At 46.5% G+C, this 26,177-nt stretch overlaps 1 protein-coding gene across 2 annotated transcripts in view; it reads right to left on the bottom strand.

Moving 5' to 3' along the window:
- Positions 1-9,007: 9,007 nt before the first annotated feature.
- The window catches only part of LOC135549570 (rho family-interacting cell polarization regulator 2-like), a 101,441-nt gene continuing 84,271 nt past the window's right edge, over positions 9,008-26,177 (bottom strand). For both annotated transcript variants that reach the window (XM_064979648.1, XM_064979649.1), the window contains exons 13-23: positions 25,393-25,829; positions 25,015-25,279; positions 22,147-22,316; positions 19,281-19,449; positions 18,960-19,092; positions 18,273-18,437; positions 12,758-12,964; positions 11,728-11,930; positions 11,470-11,553; positions 11,236-11,326; positions 9,008-11,141 (exon numbers count right to left, since the gene is read on the bottom strand). In XM_064979648.1, the coding sequence (XP_064835720.1) occupies positions 11,041-11,141; positions 11,236-11,326; positions 11,470-11,553; positions 11,728-11,930; positions 12,758-12,964; positions 18,273-18,437; positions 18,960-19,092; positions 19,281-19,449; positions 22,147-22,316; positions 25,015-25,279; positions 25,393-25,829 (2,025 nt within the window). In that variant the 3' untranslated portion in view covers positions 9,008-11,040. The remainder of the gene's footprint in view (positions 11,142-11,235; positions 11,327-11,469; positions 11,554-11,727; positions 11,931-12,757; positions 12,965-18,272; positions 18,438-18,959; positions 19,093-19,280; positions 19,450-22,146; positions 22,317-25,014; positions 25,280-25,392; positions 25,830-26,177) is intronic.

Here is a 26,177-nt window from a genome sequence, read left to right as displayed (position 1 = left end):
GGCTGGTGTATCAATGCACCCAGTAACTAAATTGGGGGAGATGGAATAGCGCTAAGCACAGGCAAAAGCCTGACGGTACACCTGGTTCAGTCTGCTTTCCAACACTGGAAGACATTCACCTTTTCAACGGGACAATAACCTAAAACACAAGGTCAGAGCTACATGAGTTGCTTACCAAGGTGACAAGATGTTTACGAGTAGCCGAGTTAGCTAATTTTCCCCCATCACCTTGAGGTAAACCTCTTTAAATGGTCTGGAAAATAACGGTAATGTAAACCCACCCCCATTCTGTACACATGTGCGCAAACGAGGCTGCAAAGAGGACTAATGGGACTGACTTCAGTCAGGGGTGTGAACTTGGTTTCTATTCAAGTGTTGGTCGACATGGTAATGGCTCTGTAGTATTGGAGTTGAGAGAACTGACCCTCCGTTACCTCTTGGCGTGTCGCATGCGATCATTCTCAAAGCCGCTGTTTACTTCTAAGATCACTTTAGCACCGCCCTAAACCCGACTCAAATTCGACACAAACCTTCAAATAGGTATGTAATGACAAACTCTTTAGTGTTGTATTTACATTTTAGAGGCGATAAGTTGGACAGATCAAGGGGGGGGGGGGGAGCCAGCCATCCATCCATCGTCCCACGACATCTTCCCACGACATCTCTCCTCGCTATCACGCATTAGTTTCGCTTCCCCACCCACCATTTTTAAAAAGACCTGACGGGGCTCATTGCCTGCTTGAATTATGCAGAAACGGGCAGTGTCATGTAATTGATTCTGTGTGAAAGGGGAGAAATTGTGCTTTACAATGGTATTGACATTACGGTTGATCTGGAAGTATTACGTTTTTGGGGCGCTAAAATAAGGGCAATTGTACGGACCAAGGCGATGTGAGTTTACGTTTTACTGATCACCAATTTTTTTTTCATTGAAACTTATGTACGTTGAAAGTTTTCAAAAATAATATTTACACATTTTTGTGGGACACTGTATGGTAAAATTTGACTGCGCGACAGACCACACCATTTAATATCTAACTTTTTACTTAATTTATTCATACGTTATGTTAGTATTAAACTGGTATCTACTTTCTTAAGAGTCTAGGGGGGGGGGCGGCACCGGCTACGCAATGAAAAGTTGACAGGCCGGTCATTTATTTTCACTGAAAGTCTAGTCAACTATCTTGTAAACACTTCGGATACAAGGTTGGTGTCTTTTTTTTTTTTTTTGTAAACAAAATTTTACGGATATCTTGTAATTGAACAAAATGGTAAGGTGGCCAATAACGGGACCGTATGCCGATTAATACGGGACGTATTTTTGCTAAACCGCTTATAAAAAAATTAAAAAGCTGATAGTATTTCCGCTGAAATGTCAAACATGCTAATTGCTAACCCGTTAGCTAACATTTTGCAACACCAATAATCACAAAACATTGATGGCCTGATCACAAGATAACACTGAAGGTAATATTTCTTAAACGCTGTTGAATATGCTGATAATGTGGGGTGCCACGGTACAGTTTTGACTTACATCGGCGTGGAAATGACATAGTAAGACTTGACAATGATCAAAAACCAACTGACAGAGCTTGAAGAATATTTTTATTTTGCAAACAATGTGGTGCACAGCCGGGACTCTTCTCCAGAGGCAGTTCTGTGTTCCTAATAGCCTGGCCTGCTATCTTCTTAGTGCAGGTTCTGGTTTGTGTTAAACATTTGAGTCATTTTCACTCGAGCCAAAAAACACCTAATTCTTCCTATAGTAAATTGATATAGGATCTTTTATTTGAGTCTAGGTTTCTCTGGAGACTTACGTTATCCATACCACCAGAGGGTGGAGGGGGACCTGTATAAGTGATTTTGGCCAGATAGACAGATCATCTGCAGAGATGTACTGTAGCTCTCCATGTACTCACCTAAGATTGTACTTTTCTATACCATGTATCACATGTACAAAATTACCTTGTTTTTGTGCATAGAAAAATCTGCCAATTTTATAAATACTTGATAGACCTGTGAAACTCAACTCAGATATGCTCTCTGAATCTACACAGCTGTGTTGGTATGTATTACCCCAAAAAGTTGCTATTCTCGGGCAAATCTAAGTATTTGTTTGAATCCAGGTTTCTCTGGAGACCAGTTTTATTCACATCCTCAGAGGGTGGAGGGGAACATGTATCAGTGATCTTGACTTGATAAACAGATCACCTGCAGAGATGGAGAACCTTGTGTACTCCCCTATGGTTATAACTGGTTACAAAATCATCATAGATATATGCTTAGTTCAGGTCAAATCAGCTCATAAAAGTATGTTTGTTTTGTGTGTGTGTGTGTGTGTGTGTACATATATACACACACACTACATTCGGAAAGTATTCAGACCCCTTGAATTTTCCCACATTTTGTTACATTACAGCCTTATTCTAAAATTGATTCAATCATTTTTTTCTTTAATCTACACAATACCACATTAATGAAAAAACAGATTATTGAAATGTACGCAAATGTATTAAACATTTAAAACTGAAATATCACATTTACATTATTATTCAGGCCCTATTCAGTACTCAGTACTTTGTTGAAGCACCTTTGGCAGCGATTACAGCCTTGAGTCTTCCTGGGTATGAAGCTACCAGCTCGGCACACCTTTATTTGGGGAGTTTCTCCCGTTCTTCTCTGCAGATCCTCTCAAGCTCTGTCAGGTTGGATGGGGAGCGTCGCTGCACAGCTATTTTCAGGTCTCTCCAGAGATGTTCGATCGGGTTCAAGTCCGGGCTCTGGCTGGGACACTCGAGGACATTCAGAGACTTGCCCCAAAGCCACTCCTGCGCTGTCTTGCCTGTGTGCTTAGGGTCTTTGTCCTGTTGGAAGGTAAACCTTAGCCCCAGTTTGAGATCCAGAGCAGGTTTTCATCAAGGATCTCTCTGTACTTTCCACTGTTCACCTTTGCCTCTATCCTGACTAGTCTCCCAGTCCCATGATGCTGCCACCACCATGCTACACCGTCGAGATGGTGACAGGTTTCCTTCAGACGTGATGCTTGGAATTCAGGCCAAAGAGTTCAATCTTGGTTTCATCAGACCAGAGAATCTTGTTTCTCATGGTCTGAGAGTCTTTAGGTTCCTTTTGGCAAACTCAAAGCGGGCTGTCATGTGACTTGTACTGAGGAGTGGCTTCTGTCTCGCCACTCTACCACAAATGCCTGATTTGTGGAGTGCTGCAGAGATGTTTGTTCTTCTGGAAGGTTCTCCCATCTCCACAGAGGAATTCTAGAGCTCTGTCAGTGACCATCGGTGACCGTCACCTCCCTGACCAAGGCCCTTCTCCCCCGATCGCTCAGTTTGGCCGTGCAGCCAGCTCTAGGAAGAGTCTTTGTGGTTTCAAACTTCTTCCATTTAAGAATGATGGAGGCCACTGTGTTCTTGGGGACCTTCAATGCTGCACAAATGTTTTGGTACCCTTCCCCAGATCTGTCCCTCAACACAATCCTGTCTCGGAGCTCTAAGGCCAATTCCTTCGACCTTATGGCTTGGTTTTTGCTCTGATATGCACTGTCAACTGTGGGACCTTATATAGACAGGTGTGTGTGTGTGTGTGCCTTTCCAAATCATATCCAATCAATTGATTTTACCACAGGTAGACTCTAACAAAGTTGTAGAAACAGCTTAAGCGTCACCAATGGAAACAGGATGAGCTCAATTTGATAGCAAAGGGTCTGAATATTTATGTAAATAAGGTATTTTCTGTTTTTTTTTATTTTTTATAAATTTGCAACAATGTTTAAACCTGTTATGGGGTATTGTGTGTAGATTGCTGTGTGTATGTACAGTTGAAGTCAGAAGTTTACATACACCTCAGCCAAATACATTTAAACTCAGTTTTTCACAATTCCTGACATTTAATCAGAGTAAAAATCTCTGTCTTGGGTCAGTTAGGATCAACACTTTATTTTAAGAATGTGAAATGTCAGAATAATAGGAGAGACAATTATTTATTTCAGCTTTTATTTCTTTCATCACATTCACAGTGGGTCAGAAGTTTACAAACACTTAATTAGTATTTGGTAGCATTGCCTTTAAATTGTTTAACTTGGGTAAAACATATTGGGTAGCCTTCCACAAGCTTCCCACAATAAGTTGGGTGAATTTTGGCCCATTCTTCCTGACAGAGCTGGTGTAACTGAGTCAGGTTTGTAAGGCCTCCTTGTTCGCACACACTTTTTCAGTTCTGTCCACAAATTTTCTATGGGATTGAGGTCAGGGCTTTGTGATGGCCACTCCAATACCCTGACTTTGTTGTCCTTAAGCCATTTTACTACAACTTTGGAAGTATGCTTGGGGTCGCTGTCCATTTTGAAGACCCATTTGCGACCAAGCTTTAACTTGCTGACTGATGTCTTGAGATGTTGCTTTAATATATCCACATAATTTTCCATCCCTCATGATGTCATCTAATTTGTTAAGTGCACCAGTCCCTCCTGCAGCAAAGCACCCCCACAACAAGATGCTGACACCCCGTGCTTTACGTTTGGGATGGTGTTTTTCGGCTTGCAGGCCTCCCCCTTTTTCCTCTAAACATAACGATGGTCATTATGGCCAAACAGTTCTATTTTTGTTTCATCAGCCCAGAGGATATTTCTCCAAAAAGTACGATCTTTGTCTCCATGTGCAGTTGCAAACTGTAGTCTGGCTTTTTTTATGGCGGTTTTGGAGCAGTGGCTTCTTCCTTGCTGAGCGGCCTTTCAGGTTATGTCGATATAGGACTCGTTTTACTGTGGATATAAATACCTTTGTACCTGTTTCCTCCAGCATCTTTACAAGGTCCTTTGCTGTTGTTCTGGGATTGATTTGCACCAAAGTTCGTTCATCTCTAAGAGACAGAACGCGTCTTCTTCCTGAGCGGTATGACGGCTGCGTGGTCCCATGGTGTTTATACTTGCGTACTATTGGTTGTACAGATGAACGTGGTACCTTCAGGCGTTTGGAAATTGCTCCCAAGGATGAACCAGACCCGTGGAGGTCTACAATTCCTATGATGTCAAGCAAAGAGGCACTGAGTTTGTAAGTGGGCCTTGAAATACATCCACACTTCCAATTGACTCAAATGATATCAATTAGCCTATCAGAAGCTTCTAAAGCAAAGGCATCATTTTCTGGAATTTTCCAAGCTGTTTAAAGGCACAGTCAACTTAGTGTTTGTAAACTTATGACCCACTGGAATTGTGATACTGTGAATGATTAGTGAAATAATCTGTCTGTAAACAATTGTTGGAAAAATTACTTATGCACAAAGTAGATGTCCTAATTGACTTGCCAAAACTATAGTTTGTTAACAAGACATTTGTGGAGTGGTTGAAAAACAAGTTGTTTTTTTTTACCTTTATTTAACCAGGCAAGTCAGTTAAGAACACATTCTTATTTTCAATGATGGCCTGGGAACAGTGGGTTAACTGCCTGTTCAGGGGCAGAACGACAGATGTTGTACCTTGTCAGCTCGGGGGGTTTGAACTTGCAACCTTCCGGTTACTAGTCCAACGCTCTAACCACTAGGCTACCCTCCAATCTAAGTGTATGTAAACTAGGCTACCACTAGGCTACCCTCCAATCTAAGTGTATGTAAACTTATATATATAATATATATATTGTAGAACTATAATGCAGAAGCCAGCTACTCTCAATTACAAGCCTGGACTGTATTAGTGTTTATACTCTAAAAAAAATAGATTTTACGTAAAATGAATTAAATACCAGAATTCCTATAATATACTTGTTAGGGTGTTTTGGTCTCTACAGCATTTTGTTTGAAGTAACTTTGAGGATTTGGGCATTTTGCATCCTGCCATAGTCCCTACAAAACCCATAGTTTCACTAACAGCGATTGTAATGGTGGCTAAATAAAGAACTCAGCCCTATTGTAGGTCGATGTCTCTCAGGATCAATGGATGAATCACTTTTTGTCAATACAATTAAGTATATTTAACTAAATGTAATATTTCTAAATTTAAATATATGATCAATTAATGGCAAGTCAGATTTTTAGTACTAGTGGAATGTACTTTGGAGAAAAGCTGCACATTAAAGGAAATGTATATTTTTGTTTTACAAAATATGCAAATGAACATTTGTTTTTGCAGAATTAAGTCTGTTTTGGTTATTTTCTGTTCCAGATTACATTATTTACATGTCTAAGGGTGGTTTTAGAAGAATAGAGTTGATATTTTGCTATGATTGTTTCTATTTCTAAAACTTTCTTTGGATTAAAAATGAGCCCAGTTTTTAATCCATATAGTGTATGTAAAACATGTTAGTAGTATGCGGTTAATGTGAGTAGAATCTTTAGAGCTATCACTAGACACGGATACTGGTCCCTTTTATGGAAATGTAGTTATTTATTTTTATTTCACCTTTGTTTAACCAGGTAGGCAAGTTGAGAACACCTTTGTTTAACCAGGTAGGCAAGTTGAGAACACCTTTGTTTAACCAGGTAGGCAAGTTGAGAACAAGTTCTCATTTACAATTGCGACCTGGCCAAGATAAAGCAAAGCAGTTCGACACATACAACGACACAGAGTTACACATGGAGTAAAACAAACATGCAGTCAATAATACAGTGTAAACAAGTCTATATACGATGTGAGCAAATGAGGTGAGATAAGGGAGGTAAAGGCAGAAAAAGGCCATGGTGGCAAAGTAAATACAATATAGCAAGTAAAACACTGGAATGGTAGATTTGCAGTGGAAATACCATCTGCTGGTTTATAAAGCCTCAATCCCTGCCTGGACACTAAAGTCTTCTAAGAAGAAAAATATTAACGGCTAGTCGAGAGCCTTCAAACTCCAACTCGGGACCTCAAGCTAGTTCCACTGCATGTTTTGTTGTTGTTCCTCACTAATCAGGGACTGATTTAGACTTGGGACACCAAATGTGTGTAATTATATAATTGAGGTAAGTCAGCAGGCTCTGGATCTCGTAGGGTAAGCGGTGAATACCCCTAGTCTAGAGGATGACTGGGTTATGTTCACTTTCCCACAGCCTCTTAACATCCAGCAGTGACATCCAACATCCAGCAGTGACCTGTACTCCCTGTTCACCCACGACTGCGTGGCCACGCACGCCTCCAACTCAATCATCAAGTTTGTGGACGACACAACAGTGGTAGGCTTGATTACCAACAACGACGAGACGGCCTACAGGGAGGAGGTGAGGGCCCTCGGAGTGTGGTGTCAGGAAAATAACCTCACACTCAACGTCAACAAAACTAAGGAGATGATTGTGGACTTCAGGAAACAGCAGAGGGAACACCCCCCTATCCACATCGATGGAACAGTAGTGGAGAGAGTAGCAAGTTTTAAGTTCCTCGGCATACACATCACAGACAAACTGAATTGGTCCACTCACACAGACAGCATCGTGAAGAAGGCGCAGCAGCGCCTCTTCAACCTCAGGAGGTTGAAGAAATTTGGCTTGTCACCAAAAGCACTCACAAACTTCTACAGATGCACAATCGAGAGGATCCTGGCGGGCTGTATCACCGCCTGGTACGGCAACTGCTCCGCCCTCATCCGTAAGGCTCTCCAGATGGTAGTGAGGTCTGCACAACGCATCACCGGGGGCAAACTACCTGCCCTCCAGGACACCTACACCACCCGATGTTACAGGAAGGCCATAAAGATCATCAAGGACATCAACCACCCGAGCCACTGCCTGTTCACCCCGTTATCATCCAGAAGGCGAGGTCAGTACAGGTGCATCAAAGCTGGGACCGAGAGACTGAAAAACAGCTTCTATCTCAAGGCCATCAGACTGTTAAACAGCCACCACTAACATTGAGGGGCTGCTGCCAACACACTGACACTGACTCAACTCCAGCCACTTTAATAATGGGAATTGATGGGAAATGATGTAAATATATCACTAGCCACTTTAAACAATGCTACCTTATATAATGTTACTTACCCTACATTATTCATCTCATATGCATACGTATATACTGTACTCTATATCATCGACTGCATCCTTATGTAATACATGTATCACTAGCCACTTTAACTATGCCACTTTGTTTACATACTCATCTCATATGTATATACTGTACTCGATACCATCTACTGTATCTTGCCTATGCTGCTCTGTACCATCACTCATTCATATATCCTTATGTACATATTCTTTATCCCCTTACACTGTATAAGACAGTAGTTTAGGAATTGTTAGTTAGATTACTTGTTGGTTATTACTGCATTGTCGGAACTAGAAGCACAAGCATTTCGCTACACTCGCATTAACATCTGCTAACAATGTGTATGTGACAAATAAAATTTGATTTGATTTGACTAACATGTCACTCGTCTCTGTCACCTTTTGGCGTGTTATCACCAGGTATAAACATGACTCGTCTCTGTCACCTTTTGGCGTGTTATCACCAGGTATAAACATGACTCGTCTCTGTCACCTTTTGGCGTGTTATCACCAGGTATAAACATGACTCGTCTCTGTCACCTTTTGGCGTGTTATCACCAGGTATAAACATGACTCGTCTCTGTCACCTTTTGGCGTGTTATCACCAGGTATAAACATGACTCGTCTCTGTCACCTTTTGGCGTGTTATCACCAGGTATAAACATGACTCGTCTCAAGATGATGCACCTTTCCATTCTGTTTGAAGGTTGTCATTTATTTGACAGTCTTTGTGCTCCCTTGTCCAAAATGACGAAACCATGTACGCTTCTGGCTGCAATCCCAAACCATTCATAGCTTGGAAAACACACTGAATATTGATCTGCTTCTTGGTTTTTCATTTCTTCAGTTTCCATCAGAGGAGTTGGTGGCACCGGGCTCGTGCTAATGACTGGAGCGGAATGGCTGGAATGGTATCAAATACATCAAACTCATGGTTTAATGAGCCGTCCTCCCCTCAGCAGCCTCCACTGGTTTTGATACTAGGCTAAAACATTAATTAAAATCATTACTCTCCCAATAAATAAAACCATCGTCCAACTTATTTTCATAGTTATGCAAAAATAAACTTTATTGCCACTTTCATTGAGCAGGGGAAATGAATGCAGTCAGTACTGGAGCAATGTAACATGTCCTTACTGTGTATTTACATGAAATATGATCAATGTCATAACGTTTCATTATTCTGTCTACATGTTCAGTCTGACTTGGGAGTTGAATAGAGGCAACATTAATTCATCACAGGTTACTTTTAGCACAAAGAAAGATGGAGACCGCTGCATCGTGGAAAAAAAAAAAACATTCATTAGAGGAGTTGTTGAAGTAACGAGTATCATACCAAAATACTGTAATGCTATTCACGTCATGGGAGAAAGAGGCATTGTTACTCAAAATAAAGACCACAATCAACATACACCAGGCCAAACTCAAAGCCATCTTCAGGTTTAGTAACAACTTTCACACATTTTAAAGCTTTAATATACAAAAGAACAAATATTATTTCTCATATTACCGCCTAAAACACACCTTTTCGTATCGTTATGGCTTTAGGACAGTGCGGTTAGAAGCCGATGTCATGTCACAGGATTAGGATCATAATTCTGATGGTTGTTTATGGTTGTTCTTTGTAGGTGAGCCTGGGTGTAGTGGCCAGGTTAAAGATATCTTCAGAATAAATGTTCATTTTCAGGCTTTCCTTGCGTAAGAAAGTAGAGGGGGGGCGGTCTCTGATTATATTCCTAAATCCTCCAAATAATACCAGCCATCCATCTTACTTAATGTACAAATACATTTGAAAGAGTGGAAAAATATATATTTCCAGTGACATTTTATGTAAGCAAGATCATTCCCATGTTAATGAGTCCTTTTTTAACGAAACTTTTAAAAAATCAAACATGGGCAAAAAAAACACCAAATATACAACTTTTACATGTGAAATAGTATCTGCATTCTGCCCTCTTACTCAAAAGTAAATTAAATATTAGAATCACAAATGTGATGTAAATAAATTAAGTCGAGAAAAACACTTTGTTGTCATGCTGAAGAAGCACCGGACTCAGTAGTATAGATACAACTGGCATAAAAAGCTAGGCAGAGCGCTATAGCCTCAGTCCTTGCCGATTCGAAGCATCATCCCCTAAGACAGGCCCTTGGTTCTGCACTGTACAGTTATGGAGAAAGTGCATTCTCCTTTCATACTAACTATCCCTGACTCACACTCACTCCTCGAGTCCAGTAGTACCTGCTTCCAATGAAATAAATCATGATCAAATCTCATCAGTTCCCAGCAAGCAGACATTCAATCTCTGAATGTAGATCCCAGGCATGTGTGAGTAGAGAACTTAGTTTGAAAGGCAGTCCAAGTATGACTCTCTCTTCATGTTGTGCATGTTGGAGTGAGAACATTGCTTACTGGTAACTACTATCTAGGGAAAGACTTCCTTCTTTATGCACGTTGACGAGGACTTGCGAGCGTTGCTTTGAACTACCTCCTTCCGAGCGATTTGGTTGTCATTAGTCCCCTAAATGATCTTCCATGGCACCCTCTGACAAAAAGTGTTCAAACCATCTGTAAAATCCCTGAATCTCAACAGTACATGAGACCAAATAAATCCAGTTCAGAGTATAATGCTATTATATTTACATGTCTGACACAGTGCAATTCGAAAAGCGCAAATAACCTTTTGTCTAATGAACGTCACCTCCTAAAACAAATGAATAGCAGTTATATAAGGATATCATATATCAAAGACAGCCGGGATAATCATCATGTTCATCACAATAAGTTGTGATGGCAGAGATGCTCTGTCTGTGCAGTGAGAGATGGTTTAATAGTGGTGGTCAGAGAATGGACAGTTAGGATTTACACCAGTCTGTTGATAAGGATGAGACGTGGCCCTGCCATGTTTAGTTGGGCTCCTCTGCGTTAATGCGGCCACTCCCCCTAGCTGTGTCCATTCAAACGCATGTCCGGTCTGCATGGCTCAAAGCACAGGCGCGGGGGGGGGGGGGTTGTTCTAGGGGGTCGTCCCCCTCCTGTGGATGTGAGGCTCCTAGGTTCATTTAGTTAGTCCCGTGCTTTCAGAAGGCGGTGGTGACGGCGTTCCCTCGCCGCGTCCCCAGTCGTACCATCTCTCGGGGCATCGTGTCCAGCTGCTCATACGCCAGGCGGCCCTCTTCACCTGTATAAGTCAATCAAATTCATGTTTTGCTTAAAACAGACATTGATGAGGCTAAAAATGGACAGAAGATTTTTTTTGTCAAACTGTCGCTCACCGAAAGTGAGCAGGGTTTCTATGGCAACATGGCGAAGCTCCTCGTCTGCCGAGTCGCACAGTGACACCACCGCCCGGAGGCTCTCTACTGCCTGAGATGGAGAAAGGAACAGAGGGGTTTGATAACCAGTGTCACAGATCCTCTCGCTTCAGAGAGACGTCACAATAGGATGCATCATATGAATGTGAAGGGGAAATGTCGGTTCTATAGCTAAAAGCGAAAAGCAACACTGACCTGTAGACAGCTAAGAGCAGCACAGGCAGACCTTTGGGTTTGAACTCCAGCCTCCCACAAGGCCTGTGTGTAGCAATCCACCGCCTGTAAAGATGCACAGAAACACAAATGAACAATCTCAAGTTACTGCCCAGTCAGAGGACCAGTATTCTAGGCAGGCTTAGTGACCTTGACAGACAAATGGTGTTTATATTAGGGCTGGGTTTACTTTAGCCTGAGCGGGTCAAGGATCAAGCCTACTGACACGCACACACTGACCTTTGACCTGAAGGGTGTGTGTGAGGAAGCAGAGGTGATGTAGACAGCTGCAGCCTCGCTGAGCTGTGGGTCTTGGTGGGAGAGGAGGGAAGCCAGCGCCCTGAGGGTCTGCTGCCGGGGACACAGGCTGGTGTGTGAGACCTCATCCAGTTCCTTTAGACAACGCTCCGAGTCGCCACCACTCAGGCCCTCCGCAAACACAGCTGAGGGGAGGACAAAATAACTCAATTAACTCACAGGTCCTTACAAGCCTAGTTTTGTTCAGTGGACCATGTGTGGACCCCCTCACACGCTGCCTCCGCCGGGCAGACGTGCGTCCGCCATCACGCATGTTGATTTGGACCATCCACACCAGATGTGACCAGGACACGTAGGTAGAAATACCAAAAACTATGAATCAACTATTTTAATTTGGGGACAGTTCGAAACACATGACGCATTCATGGCCATTTAGCTAGCTAGCTTACTGTTGCTAGACAACCTGTCCTGGGATATAAACACTGGGTTGTTATTTTACCTGAAAAACACTCGGACCTTTTTTTGTAGAATTTTGACCCATTTTGAGTCACACAAAATCGTGTGTTCTCTACTCTTGACAATTAATCCACAGATAAAAGAGGAAACCTAGTTAGGTTCTAGTAATTGTCCCAGCGTCGTCCGGGTTAGGGCAGGGTTTGGCCGGAGTAGGCCATCATTGTAAAATAAGAATTTGTTCTGAACTGACTTGCCTAGTTAAATCAAATCAAATAATCTCTCCTCCTTCAGTTTTCTTCTTTTGTGGACTTTATATGGAGGTTGGCAACCAACTTGAAGGTGTATGGACCTGAGTTCATTTTTCAATCAACCACGTGGGTATGTACTCCGAAATACCAATGAGATGGGAGAGGCGGGACTTGACGTGAATCACGAGTCAAAAATTGAACCCAGTTGTATTTTAGCACCTGGCTACGCAGACAGACGCATGTGAGCAGTTTGGATGAAATGATTGAATAACATGTACGTCAGAATGTGTGTTGGTCCTGAGTCTTACCTTCTCTGGCCACCTGCAATAGGTGTTCCTCCATGTCCTCCACGCTGTGCTCTGAGACGTAGCTGTGGAACTGAAACACTGTGACCATGTCCTGGGACAGGGACGACGGGGGGACCACTTCCTGGGACCGGGCCGAAGGGGGGTGGCAGGTAGGGAAGGAGGCCAGATCACTCCTGTCCACCATCTCACTCACCACCAGCCGGATCACTGGGGAGGGAAGAGAGAGTCATCCGTGTGAGATATATACAGTGACAGTACTGAGACAGCTGTGTGAGATATATACAGTGACAGTGCTGAGACAGCTCTGTGAGATATATACAGTGACAGTACTGAGACAGCTGTGTGAGATATATACAGTGACAGTGCTGAGACAGCTGTGTGAGATACAGTGCCTTGCGAAAGTATTCGGCTCCCTTGAACTTTGCGACCTTTTGCCACATTTCAGGCTTCAAACATAAAGATATAAAACTGTATTTTTTTGTGAAGAATCAACAACAAGTGGGACACAATCATGAAGTGGAATGAAATTTATTGGATATTTCAAACTTTTTTAACAAATCAAAAACTGAAAAATTGGGCGTGCAAAATTATTCAGCCCCTTTACTTTCAGTGCAGCAAACTCTCTCCAGAAGTTCAGTGAGGATCTCTGAATGATCCAATGTTGACCTAAATGACTAATGATGATAAATGCAATCCACCTGTGTGTAATCAAGTCTCTGTATAAATGCACCTGCACTGTGATAGTCTCAGAGGTCCGTTAAAAGCGCAGAGAGCATCATGAAGAACATGGAACACACCAGGCAGGTCCGAGATACTGTTGTGAAGAAGTTTAAAGCCAGATTTGGATACAAAAAGATTTCCCAAGCTTTAAACATCCCAAGGAGCACTGTGCAAGCGATAATATTGAAATGGAAGGAGTATCAGACCACTGCAAATCTACCAAGACCTGGCCGTCCCTCTAAACTTTCAGCTCATACAAGGAGAAGACTGATCAGAGATGCAGCCAAGAGGCCCATGATCACTCTGGATGAACTGCAGAGATCTACAGCTGAGGTGGGAGACTCTGTCCATAGGACAACAATCAGTCGTATATTGCACAAATCTGGCCTTTATGGAAGAGTGGCAAGAAGAAAGCCATTTCTTAAAGATATCCATAAAAAGTGTTGTTTAAAGTTTGCCACAAGCCACCTGGGAGACACACCAAACATGTGGAAGAAGGTGCTCTGGTCAGATGAAACCAAAATTGAACTTTTTGGCAACAATGCAAAACGTTATGTTTGGCGTAAAAGCAACACAGCACATCACCCTGACAACACCATACCCACTGTCAAACATGGTGGTGGCAGCATCATGGTTTGGGCCTGTTTTTCTTCAGCAGGGACAGGGAAGATGGTTAAAATTGATGGGAAGATGGATGGAGCCAAATACAGGACCATTCTGGAAGAAAACCTGATGGAGTCTGCAAAAGACCTGAGACTGGGACGGAGATTTTGTCTTCCAACAAGACAATGATCCAAAACATAAAGCAAAATCTACAATGGAATGGTTCAAAAATAAACATATCCCGGTGTTAGAATGGCCAAGTCAAAGTCCAGACCTGAATCCAATCGAGAATCTGTGGAAAGAACTGAAAACTGCTGTTCACAAATGCTCTCCATCCAACCTCACTGAGCTCGAGCTGTTTTGCAAGGAGGAATGGGAAAAAGTTCAGTCTCTCGATTAGCAAAACTGATAGAGACATACCCCAAGCGACTTACAGCTGTAATCGCAGCAAAAGGTGGCGCTACAAAGTATTAACTTAAGGGGGCTGAATAATTTTGCACGCCCAATTTTACAGTTTTTGATTTGTTAAAAATGTTTGAAATATCCAATAAATGTCGTTCCACTTCATGATTGTGTCCCACTTGTTGTTGATTCTTCACAAAAAAATACAGTTTTATATCTTTATGTTTGAAGCCTGAAATGTGGCAAAAGGTCGCAAAGTTCAAGGGGTCCGAAAACTTTCGCAAGGCACTGTATATATATACACAGTGGGGCAAAAAGTATTTAGTCAGCCACCAATTGTGCAAGTTTTCCCACTTAAAAAGATGAGAGGCCTGTAATTTTCATCATAGGTACACTTCAACTATGACAGACAAAATGAGAGAAAAAAATCCAGAAAATCACATTGTAGGATTTTTAATGAATTTATTTGCAAATTATGGTGGAAAATAAGTATTTGGTCACCTACAAACATGCAAGATTCCTGGCTCTCACAGACCTGTAACTTCCTCTTTAAGAGGCTCCTCTGTCCTCCACTCGTTACCTGTATTAATGGCACCTGTTTGAACTTGTCATCAGTATAAAAGACACCTGTCCACAACCTTAAACAGTCACACTCCAAACTCCACTATGGCCAAGACCAAAGAGCTGTCAAAGGACACCAGAAACAAAATTGTAGACCTGCACCAGGCTGGGAAGACTGAATCTGCAATAGGTAAGCAGCTTGGTTTGAAGAGGGACTCAAATCCTGCAGTGCCAGACGTGTCCCCCTGCTTAAGCCAGTACATGTCCAGGCCCATCTGAAGTTTGCTAGAGAGCATTTGGATGATCCAGAAGAAGATTGGGAGAATGTCATATGGTCAGATGAAACCACAATATATTTTTTGGGTAAAAACTCAACTTGTCGTGTTTGGAGGACAATGAATGCTGAGTTGCATCCAAAGAACACCATACATACTGTGAAGCATGGTGGTGGAAACATCATGCTTTGGGGCTGTTTTTCTGCAAAGGGACTAGGACGACTGATCTGTGTAAAGGAAAGAATGAATGGGGCCATGTATCGTGAGATTTTGAGTGAAAACCTCCTTCCATCAGCAAGGGCATTGAAGATGAAACGTGGCTGGGTCTTTCAGCATGACAATGATCCCAAACACACCGCCCGGGCAACGAAGGAGTGGCTTCGTAAGAAGCATTTCAAGGTCCTGGAGTGGCCTAGCCAGTCTCCAGATCTCAACCCCATAGAAAATCTTTGGAGGGAGTTGAAAGTCCGTGTTGCCCAGCAACAGCCCCAAAACATCACTGCTCTAGAGGAGATCTGCATGGAGGAATGGGGCAAAATACCAGAAACAGTGTGTGAAAACCTTGTGAAGACTTACAGAAAACGCTTGACCTCTGTCATTGCCAACAAAGGGTATATAACAAAGTTTTGAGATACACTTTTGTTATTGACCAAATACTTATTTTCCACCATAATTTGCAAATAAATTCATTAAAAATCCTACAATGTGATTTTCTGGATTTTTTTTCTTCTAATTTTGTCTGTCATAGTTAAAGTGTACCTGTGATGAAAATTACAGGCCACATCTTTTTAAATGGGAGAACTTGCACAATTGGTGTCTGACTAAATACTTTTTTGCCCCACTGTGTGTGTGTGTGTGTGTGTGTGTGTGTGTGTGTGTGTGTGTGTGTGTGTGTGTGTGTGTGTGTGTATATATATATATATATATATATATATATATATATACACACAAAATGATGTGCACACCCCTTCAAATGAGTTGATTCGGCTATTTCAGCCATACCTGTTGATTGATTGATTTAATTCATTAGAACATTTTTTAAATACACATAAGGGTGCTCCAACCGGTGACACCCCACATACAATGTAAGAAAATCATCAAGGATAACCCAATGAAGCTTAAAGGTATAATTCCATTGTGTTCCTTTAGGGGGGGGGGATGCAGCAAGGTTAGGCAGCAATTGTAGTGGAAACAAACAATGAATGAGACAAAATGGTTGTTTATTTCATAAATTGAGCTAAGTAGTTTAATTTCCTAATATACAACTCTGGACAGGTACATCTCCCTGGTCTCACATACCCTTATTATATACAGAAAGCAATCTCTAATATACAGTGCATTCCCAAAAGCATTCCCAGCCCCAGCCCTAGACTTTGACGTTTTGTTACGTTACAGCCTTATTCTAAAAATGATTTCTTTTAAATTCCCCTCAATCTACACACAATACCCAATAATGACTAAGCAAAAACAGGTTTTCCACAATGTTAGCAAATTTATAAGAAATAAAAGCAGAAATACCTTATTTACATAAGTATTCAGACCCTTTGCTATGAATTTATGAATTTAGATCAGGTGCATCCTGTTTCCATTGATCATCCTTGAGATGTTTCTACAACTTGATTGGAGTCCATCTGGGGTAAATTCAATTGATTGGACATGATTTGGAATGGCACACACCTGTCTATATAAGGTCCAACAGTTGACAGTGCCTGTCAGAGCAAAAACGAAGACATGAGGTCAAAGGAATTGTCTGTAGTGCTCCGAGACAGGATTGTGTCGAGGCACAGACCTGGGGAAGGGTACAAAAAGAAATTCCTTGAGTGACCCAGCCAGAGTCCGGACCTGAACCCCGAACATCTCTTGAGAGAAATGAAAACACCTGACCTGTGTGTAATGGATGTGAAACGGCTAGCTTGGTTAGCGGTGGTGCGCGCTAAATAGCGTTTCAATCGGTGACGTCACTTGCTCTGAGAACTTGAAGTAGTAGTTCCCCTTGCTCTGCAAGGGCCGCGGCTTTTGTGGAGCGATGGGTAACAATGCTTCGAGGGTGACTGTTGTTGATGAGAGGATCCCTGGTTCGCGCCCGGGTATGGGCGAGGGGACGGTCTAAAGTTATACTGTTACATGTGCAGCGACGCTCCCCATCCAACCCGACAGAGTGACGCTCCCCATCCAACCCGACAGAGCGACGCTCCCCGTCCAACCCGACAGAGCGACGCTCCCCGTCCAACCCGACAGAGCGACGTTCCCCATCCAACCCGACAGAGCGACGCTCCCCATCCAACCCGACAGAGCGACGCTCCCCATCCAACCCGACAGAGCGACGCTCCCCATCCAACCCGACAGAGCGACGCTCCCCATCCAACCCGACAGAGCGACGCTCCCCATCCAACCCGACAGAGCGACGCTCCCCATCCAACCCGACGGAGCGACGCTCCCCATCCAACCCGACGGAGCGACGCTCCCCATCCAACCCGACAGAGCGACGCTCCCCATCCAACCCGACGGAGCGACGCTCCCCATCCAATCCGACGGAGCGACGCTCCCCATCCAACCTGACGGAGCGACGCTCCCCATCCAACCCGACGGAGCGACGCTCCCCATCCAATCCGACAGAGCGACGCTCCCCATCCAACCTGACAGAGCTTGTTCTCACTTTGTCATTCAGGGGTATTGAGTATGGGTTGATGACGAAAATGTTAGAATACAGCTGTAACGTAACAAAATGTGGAAAAGGTCAAGGGGTCTGAATACTTTTCCTAATGCTCTGTATAAAAAACAAATCACAATATGATACTCAATTGGCATGACTCAACAGGAATGAATAGACCATTTCAGTTTTCACATACAAATAATAAGTACTATGCATTTGCATAGTACTGTATGTTGGACACACATAGTTAAAATGTATAACTACTGTATTGTGTTTAAGACATATAAAGAAGAGTGCCTACCTGTGTCAGCTGCGGTTTGTGGGTGTCTCTCCTGCAGTGGGCGAGTGTAGCAGTGGTGCATGTGTTTGAGCACCCGGTCCAGTGTAGCGTGGAACAGTGCACCAGAACCACTACACTCCGACCACAGAGCCATCCGAGCAGGCCGCTCCGACAGCCCTGGGAGCACTGAGAGAGAGAGAGGACAGACGGAGATTCATTATTAGGTTATAGATAAATGTGTAAGTCAGTGCATGCTGACACAGTGTTTCCTCTGACACGTTGGTGCGGCTGGCTTTCGGGTTAAGTGGGCATTGTGTCAAGAAGCAGTGTGGCTTGGTTGGGTTGTGTTTCGGAGGACGCATGGCTCTCGACCTTCTCCTCTCGCGAGTCCGTACGGGAGTTGCAGCGATGAGACAAGACTGTAACTACCAATTGGATACCAGGAAAAAGGGGTAAAAAAAAAGAAAAGGTCTCACTGCTCCCATGACTCTGTCCCCTGCTCCCATGACTCTGTCCCCTGCTCCCATGACTCTGTCCCCTGCTCCCATGACTCTGTCCCCTGCTCCCATGACTCTGTCCCCTGCTCCCATGACTCTGTCCCCTGCTCCCATGACTCTGTCCCCTGCTCCCATGACTCTGTCCCCTGCTCCCATGACTCTGTCCCCTGCTCCCATGACTCTGTCCCCTGCTCCAGAGTAGACTACTCACCGTCAGCAGCACTGGTGATGCTCCCCAGGCGTTCTGTGCTGATCTCTCCCAGTTCCTCTAGCAGCTGAGTCTGAGCTGAGAGCTTCTGGAGCTGGGCTCGACGCTGCCAAGGGCTCCCCCCACTGGACAGGAGCTGTCATTACACACAGACACAGTCACACGTAGTCGTGGCCAATAAATGATGGGAGAGCTTCCATCCCGCACTATTAGATCGATGCAAATTACATTTTACTACAACTGCTTCATAATTAGTTTCCGGTCTGTTAAGTTAGATTGTTATTGGTTAGAAATGTTTGAAATGACTGGAACACGTTAATTCACCTGGATGAGATGGTCGCAGTACTGCAGGTGAATGACGATGGCCACGTCCAGGTTCTCGTTGCCGGTAGTGAGAGGCAGGGGGCTGCCGGCCACACTGTTTCCCACCCCGGTGTCCTCCGTCAGGGCTTCACTCAGGTGACCCCTGACCTCTGGGTGCGGGCCACCAGGTCTGTTCAGACAGACAGGAGATACACACTGTCACCAGAAGGAAGCAGCAGAGTATAGAAGTGTAGAAGTATCGAAGTGTAGAAGTGCACTACAATCACTACTAAAGCCATTAGAATATAACAGTATGTGAATCAGCATGATATGGGATGCTAGAGTTAAATGCAGTACGAATCCATTAATTTAAATCTACAATATATAATTATTTGGGGCGACCTGACCAAATTCACATAGATATGTCATTCTCATTGGAAGCAAGTCTAAGAACCGGTTAGATATGTTCTATATATGCTATTTTTAAGCTATTTTTAAGCTTTGTACACTAACTTCAAACAGATGAATATACAGGGGGAGAGACAGGGAGAGAAACAGATGGGTGGGGGGAGAGACAGAGGGGGAGACAGATAGAGGGGGAGACAGATAGAGGGGGAGACAGATAGAGGGGAGGGGAGAGAGACAGATGGGAGGAGAGAGAGACAGATGGGAGGGGAGAGAGACAGACAGAGGGGGAGAGGAGAGAGACAGATGGGAAGGGGGAGAGAGAGGGGGAGAGAGACAGATGGGAGGGGGGAGAGAGAGGGGGAGAGAGAGAGACAGGGGGAGAGACAGATGGGGGGAGAGAGAGGGGGAGAGAGACAGGGGGAGAGACAGATGGGAGGGGAGAGAGAGAGACAGGGGGAGAGACATGGGGGGAGAGACAGTGGGAGAGAGACAGATGGGAAGGGGGAGAGACAGAGGGGGAGAGAGACAGGCGGGAAGGGGGAGAGACAGATAGGGGGGGAGAGAGAGACAGGGGAGAGACAGGGAGAGAGACAGATGGGAGGGGGAGAGAGAGAGACAGGGGGAGAGACAGATGGGGGGGAGAGACAGGGGAGAGAGACAGATGGGAGGGGGAGAGACAGAGGGGGAGGGGGAGAGACAGAGGGAGAGAGAGAGACAGGGGGAGAGACAGATAGGGGGAGAGACAGGGGGAGAGACAGAGGGGAAGGGGGAGAGACAGAGGGGGAGAGAGACAGGCGGGAAGGGGGAGAGACAGATAGGGGGAGAGAGAGACAGGGGAGAGACAGGGAGAGAGACAGATGGGAGGGGAGAGAGAGAGAGACAGGGGGAGAGACAGATGGGGGGAGAGACAGGGGAGAGAGACAGATGGGAGGGGGAGAGACAGAGGGGGAGGGGGAGAGACAGAGGGAGAGAGAGAGACAGGGGGAGAGACAGATAGGGGGAGAGACAGGGGGAGAGACAGAGGGGGAGAGAGACAGATAGGGGGAGAGACAGGGGGAGAGACAGAGGGGGAGAGAGACAGATAGAGGGGGAGAGAGACAGATGGGAGGGGGAGAGAAACAGATGGGAGGGGGGAGAGACAGAGGGGGAGAGAGTGACAGGGGGAGAGAGAAAAATGGGAGGGGGAGAGAGAAAAATGGGAGGGAGGGGGAGAGAGATCGATGGGGGGGACAGATGGGAGAGAGACAGACAGATGGGAGAGAGGGAGAGAGACAGATGGGAGAGAGGGAGGGGGAGAGAGGTGGGGGGAGCGAGAGAGACAGAGGGGGAGTGAGACAAATAGAGGGGGAGAGAGACAAATAGAGGGGGGAAAGAGAGAGACAGATAGAGGTGGGAGAGAGAGAGACAGAGGGGGAGAGAGACAGAGAGAGGGGGAGAGAGAGAGACAGATAGAGGTGGGAGAGAGAGACAGAGGTGGGAGAGAAACAGAGGTGGGAGAGAAACAGAGAGAGGGGGAGAGAGAGAGACAGAGGGGGAGAGAGGGGGAGAGAGAGACAGATAGCGGGGGAGAGGGAGACAGATAGCGGGGGAGAAAGAGAGAGACAGAGGTGGGAGAGAGACAGAGAGACAGATAGAGGGGGAGAGAGACAGATAGAGGTGGGAGAGAGAGACAGATAGAGGTGGGAGAGAGAGACAGATAGAGGTGGGAGAGAGACAGAGAGACAGATAGAGGGGGAGAGAGACAGATAGAGGGGGAGAGAGAGACAGATAGCGGGGGAGAGAGAGACAGATAGCGGGGGAGAGAGAGACAGATAGCGGGGGAGAGAGAGACAGATAGCGGGGGAGAGGGAGACAGATAGCGGGGGAGAAAGAGAGAGACAGAGGTGGGAGAGAGACAGAGAGGGGGAAGAGAGAGGGGGAGAGAGGGGGGGATAGAGAGACAGATAGCAGGGGAGTGAGAGACAGGTAGAGGGGAGAGAGAGGGGGAGCGAGAGAGACAGAGGGGGAGAGAGATGGAGGAGAGAGGTGAGGGGAGCAAGATAGAGAGGGGGAGAGAGAGAGACAGAGAGGGGGAGAGAGAGACAGAGGGGGGGAGAGAGACAGAGGGGGGGGAGAGAGAGAGACAGAGAGGGGGAGAGAGAGACAGAGAGGGGTAGAGAGAGAGGGGGGAGACAGAGAGGGGGGGAGGGGGGGAGAGAGACAGATAGAGATGGGAGAGAGAGAGACAGAGAGGGGTAGAGAGAGAGACAGATAGAGGGGAGAAAAACAGCCTGGGTTAGTCCCACACACATACACAGGCCCAGTAGAATCTCATTGGCCGTGGAGGGACAGTGAGGTTAGCAGACAGAGGTTAGAAGCAGATGGAAGGAGACAGGCAGGGTCACCACCACCATCTCCCAGGCAGGGACAGAGGGGTAGTAGCCTAGCGAGAGGACAGGGGAGAGGACTTGCCTCCTCCCATCCCTCCCTCCTGACTCACCTGATACTGTCCGCCTCCATGTCAAAGAACACGGAGCGCTGGAGGGCGTGGTCATCACCCGTGTCATCGTCGTCAAAGTCGGAGGTGTTGAGGAAGTCGAAGCTCTCCAGGGCGCTCTCAACCATCAGAGTGAGGCTGGACGACCTGCTCCTGTGGCCCGGGAGACGGCACTGAGGGAGAGATCAGACCCTGAAGAACCCTGCAGGGTGTGGGTTGTCTGGTAATGCCGGACTAGGTTGGCCTACTACTGAGGGAGAGATCAGACCCTGAAGAACCCTGCAGGGTGTGGGTTGTCTGGTAATGCCGGACTAGGTTGGCCTACTACTGAGGGAGAGATCAGACCCTGAAGAACCCTGCAGGGTGTGGGTTGTCTGGTAATGCCGGACTAGGTTGGCCTACTACTGAGGGAGAGATCAGACCCTGAAGAACCCTGCAGGGTGTGGGTTGTCTGGTAATGCCGGACTAGGTTGGCCTACTACTGAGGGAGAGATCAGACCCTGAAGAACCCTGCAGGGTGTGGGTTGTCTGGTAATGCCGGACTAGGTTGGCCTACTACTGAGGGAGAGATCAGACCCTGAAGAACCCTGCAGGGTGTGGGTTGTCTGGTAATGCCGGACTAGGTTGGCCTACTACTGAGGGAGAGATCAGACCCTGAAGAACCCTGCAGGGTGTGGGTTGTCTGGTAATGCCGGACTAGGTTGGCCTACTACTGAGGGAGAGATCAGACCCTGAAGAACCCTGCAGGGTGTGGGTTGTCTGGTAATGCCGGACTAGGTTGGCCTACTACTGAGGGAGAGATCAGACCCTGAAGAACCCTGCAGGGTGTGGGTTGTCTGGTAATGCCGGACTAGGTTGGCCTACTACTGAGGGAGAGATCAGACCCTGAAGAACCCTGCAGGGTGTGGGTTGTCTGGTAATGCCGGACTAGGTTGGCCTACTACTGAGGGAGAGATCAGACCCTGAAGAACCCTGCAGGGTGTGGGTTGTCTGGTAATGCCGGACTAGGTTGGCCTACTACTGAGGGAGAGATCAGACCCTGAAGAACCCTGCAGGGTGTGGGTTGTCTGGTAATGCCGGACTAGGTTGGCCTACTACTGAGGGAGAGATCAGACCCTGAAGAACCCTGCAGGGTGTGGGTTGTCTGGTAATGCCGGACTAGGTTGGCCTACTACTGAGGGAGAGATCAGACCCTGAAGACCCTGCAGGGTGTGGGTTGTCTGGTAATGCCGGACTAGGTTGGCCTACTACTGAGGGAGAGATCAGACCCTGAAGAACCCTGCAGGGTGTGGGTTGTCTGGTAATGCCGGACTAGGTTGGCCTACTACTGAGGGAGAGATCAGACCCTGAAGAACCCTGCAGGGTGTGGGTTGTCTGGTAATGCCGGACTAGGTTGGCCTACTACTGAGGGAGAGATCAGACCCTGAAGAACCCTGCAGGGTGTGGGTTGTCTGGTAATGCCGGACTAGGTTGGCCTACTACTGAGGGAGAGATCAGACCCTGAAGAACCCTGCAGGGTGTGGGTTGTCTGGTAATGCCGGACTAGGTTGGCCTACTACTGAGGGAGAGATCAGACCCTGAAGAACCCTGCAGGGTGTGGGTTGTCTGGTAATGCCGGACTAGGTTGGCCTACTACTGAGGGAGAGATCAGACCCTGAAGAACCCTGCAGGGTGTGGGTTGTCTGGTAATGCCGGACTAGGTTGGCCTACTACTGAGGGAGAGATCAGACCCTGAAGAACCCTGCAGGGTGTGGGTTGTCTGGTAATGCCGGACTAGGTTGGCCTACTACTGAGGGAGAGATCAGACCCTGAAGAACCCTGCAGGGTGTGGGTTGTCTGGTAATGCCGGACTAGGTTGGCCTACTACTGAGGGAGAGATCAGACCCTGAAGAACCCTGCAGGGTGTGGGTGGTCTGGTAATGCCGGACTAGGTTGGCCTACTACTGAGGGAGAGATCAGACCCTGAAGAACCCTGCAGGGTGTGGGTTGTCTGGTAATGCCGGACTAGGTTGGCCTACTACTGAGGGAGAGATCAGACCCTGAAGAACCCTGCAGGGTGTGGGTTGTCTGGTAATGCCGGACTAGGTTGGCCTACTACTGAGGGAGAGATCAGACCCTGAAGAACCCTGCAGGGTGTGGGTTGTCTGGTAATGCCGGACTAGGTTGGCCTACTACTGAGGGAGAGATCAGACCCTGAAGAACCCTGCAGGGTGTGGGTTGTCTGGTAATGCCGGACTAGGTTGGCCTACTACTGAGGGAGAGATCAGACCCTGAAGAACCCTGCAGGGTGTGGGTTGTCTGGTAATGCCGGACTAGGTTGGCCTACTACTGAGGGAGAGATCAGACCCTGAAGACCCTGCAGGGTGTGGGTTGTCTGGTAATGCCGGACTAGGTTGGCCTACTACTGAGGGAGAGATCAGACCCTGAAGAACCCTGCAGGGTGTGGGTTGTCTGGTAATGCCGGACTAGGTTGGCCTACTACTGAGGGAGAGATCAGACCCTGAAAAACCTTGCAGGGTGTGGGTTGTCTGGTAATGCCGGACTAGGTTGGCCTACTACTGAGGGAGAGATCAGACCCTGAAAAACCTTGCAGGGTGTGGGTTGTCTGGTAATGCCGGACTAGGTTGGCATACTACTGAGGGAGAGACGACCTGCAGTCATAGGAGATTAAACTGGATGTCAAGGCTACAGTGAGGCTGCAGTCACAATAAAACGTATGTACATAAACAACTATCATAAACTACCGCTCTTACAAATATTTCAGCAGATAATACTTTTTCATAAATGAAATGTCAAATTGAGCTAATATTGCATTGACCTCCAACCCTGTGATGCACACACAGTTGCTTGAGGAGAAAGTACAGGCCTCACTTTGAGTAGGTCCTCCAGGCGCATCACTTCCTGTTCCAGGTCCTGTAGCTCTCTACAGCGTTGTCCCAGTGACTCTAGCCTCAGTAGCAGACTCTGCAGGGTTTCTTCCAGGTTGCTCTCCAGGAAGGCCCGGCTCCCCTCCCCAGCCCAGCTCAGAACCCCCGCCTCGGGCAGAATGTCAGACGATGTCAGTCTCCTCACCAGTTGCCTGGTCAAGCTGCCTGGTTCTTCAGTGTCAAGTTCTACGGGCTTCAGTAGCTCCGAGCTGACAATAGAATACAATTTAATAGAATACAACACAACACAATTTCATTGTCCCGTCAAGGGGAGATTCGTTTGGCCTCTGCGTATCATAAAGACAAAACATCCATCTATTACCTGTCATCTTCATCACCATCCCTGTCCGGCCCAGCGAGGTCCGGACACACATCCCCGGGAGCGACCGCAGACAGCTGCCTCTCCGAGAGAGAGACGGATCCTCGGTTACACTGGGACTCCGCCCTCTCCCACTCTGACTCCGCCTCCTCGCTGACCAGGCTGGTACTCACGCTGCCGCTGCTACCGCGACTCTCCTCTTCCTCCTCACCTTCCTCTGCCTCTTCCACTACGTCTGCATGTATTCGAACGGTGACTTCAACGTTGGGGATTTGGGGCTGGGGACAGGTCTCAGGGGGCGTGACGGTGATTTCGGGGTTGGACTGGCCGGGGGCGAGGCTGGGGGAGGAGACTGAAGTATCTGAGAAGGTGAAGGAGAGGCGCTTGCACTCGGTGTTACCACACCCACCGTTCTCAAAGACGTCATCAGGGAGGGTGGACTGGGGGGAGGGGAGGGGAGAGAGCGAGAGCATCACAGTTAACTCCTCTTTTCAGCCACACAGACAGCATGCTAACTATAAGCAGGCACAGCCACACAGACAGCATGCTAACTATAAGCAGGCACAGCCACACAGACAGCATGCTAACTATAAGCAGGCACAGCCACACAGACAGCATGCTAACTATAAGCAGGCACAGCCACACAGACAGCATGCTAACTATAAGCAGGCACAGCCACACAGACAGCATGCTAACAATAAGCAGGCACAGCCACACAGACAGCATGCTAACAATAAGCATGCACAGCCACACAGACAGCATGCTAACAATAAGCAGGCACAGCCACA

This window comes from Oncorhynchus masou, chromosome 12, assembly GCF_036934945.1.
Source record: "Oncorhynchus masou masou isolate Uvic2021 chromosome 12, UVic_Omas_1.1, whole genome shotgun sequence".
Taxonomy (NCBI): Eukaryota; Metazoa; Chordata; class Actinopteri; order Salmoniformes; family Salmonidae; genus Oncorhynchus; species Oncorhynchus masou.
The sequence above is the reverse complement of the archived record's forward strand: the minus strand, read 5'-3'. Positions and strand labels throughout refer to the sequence as shown.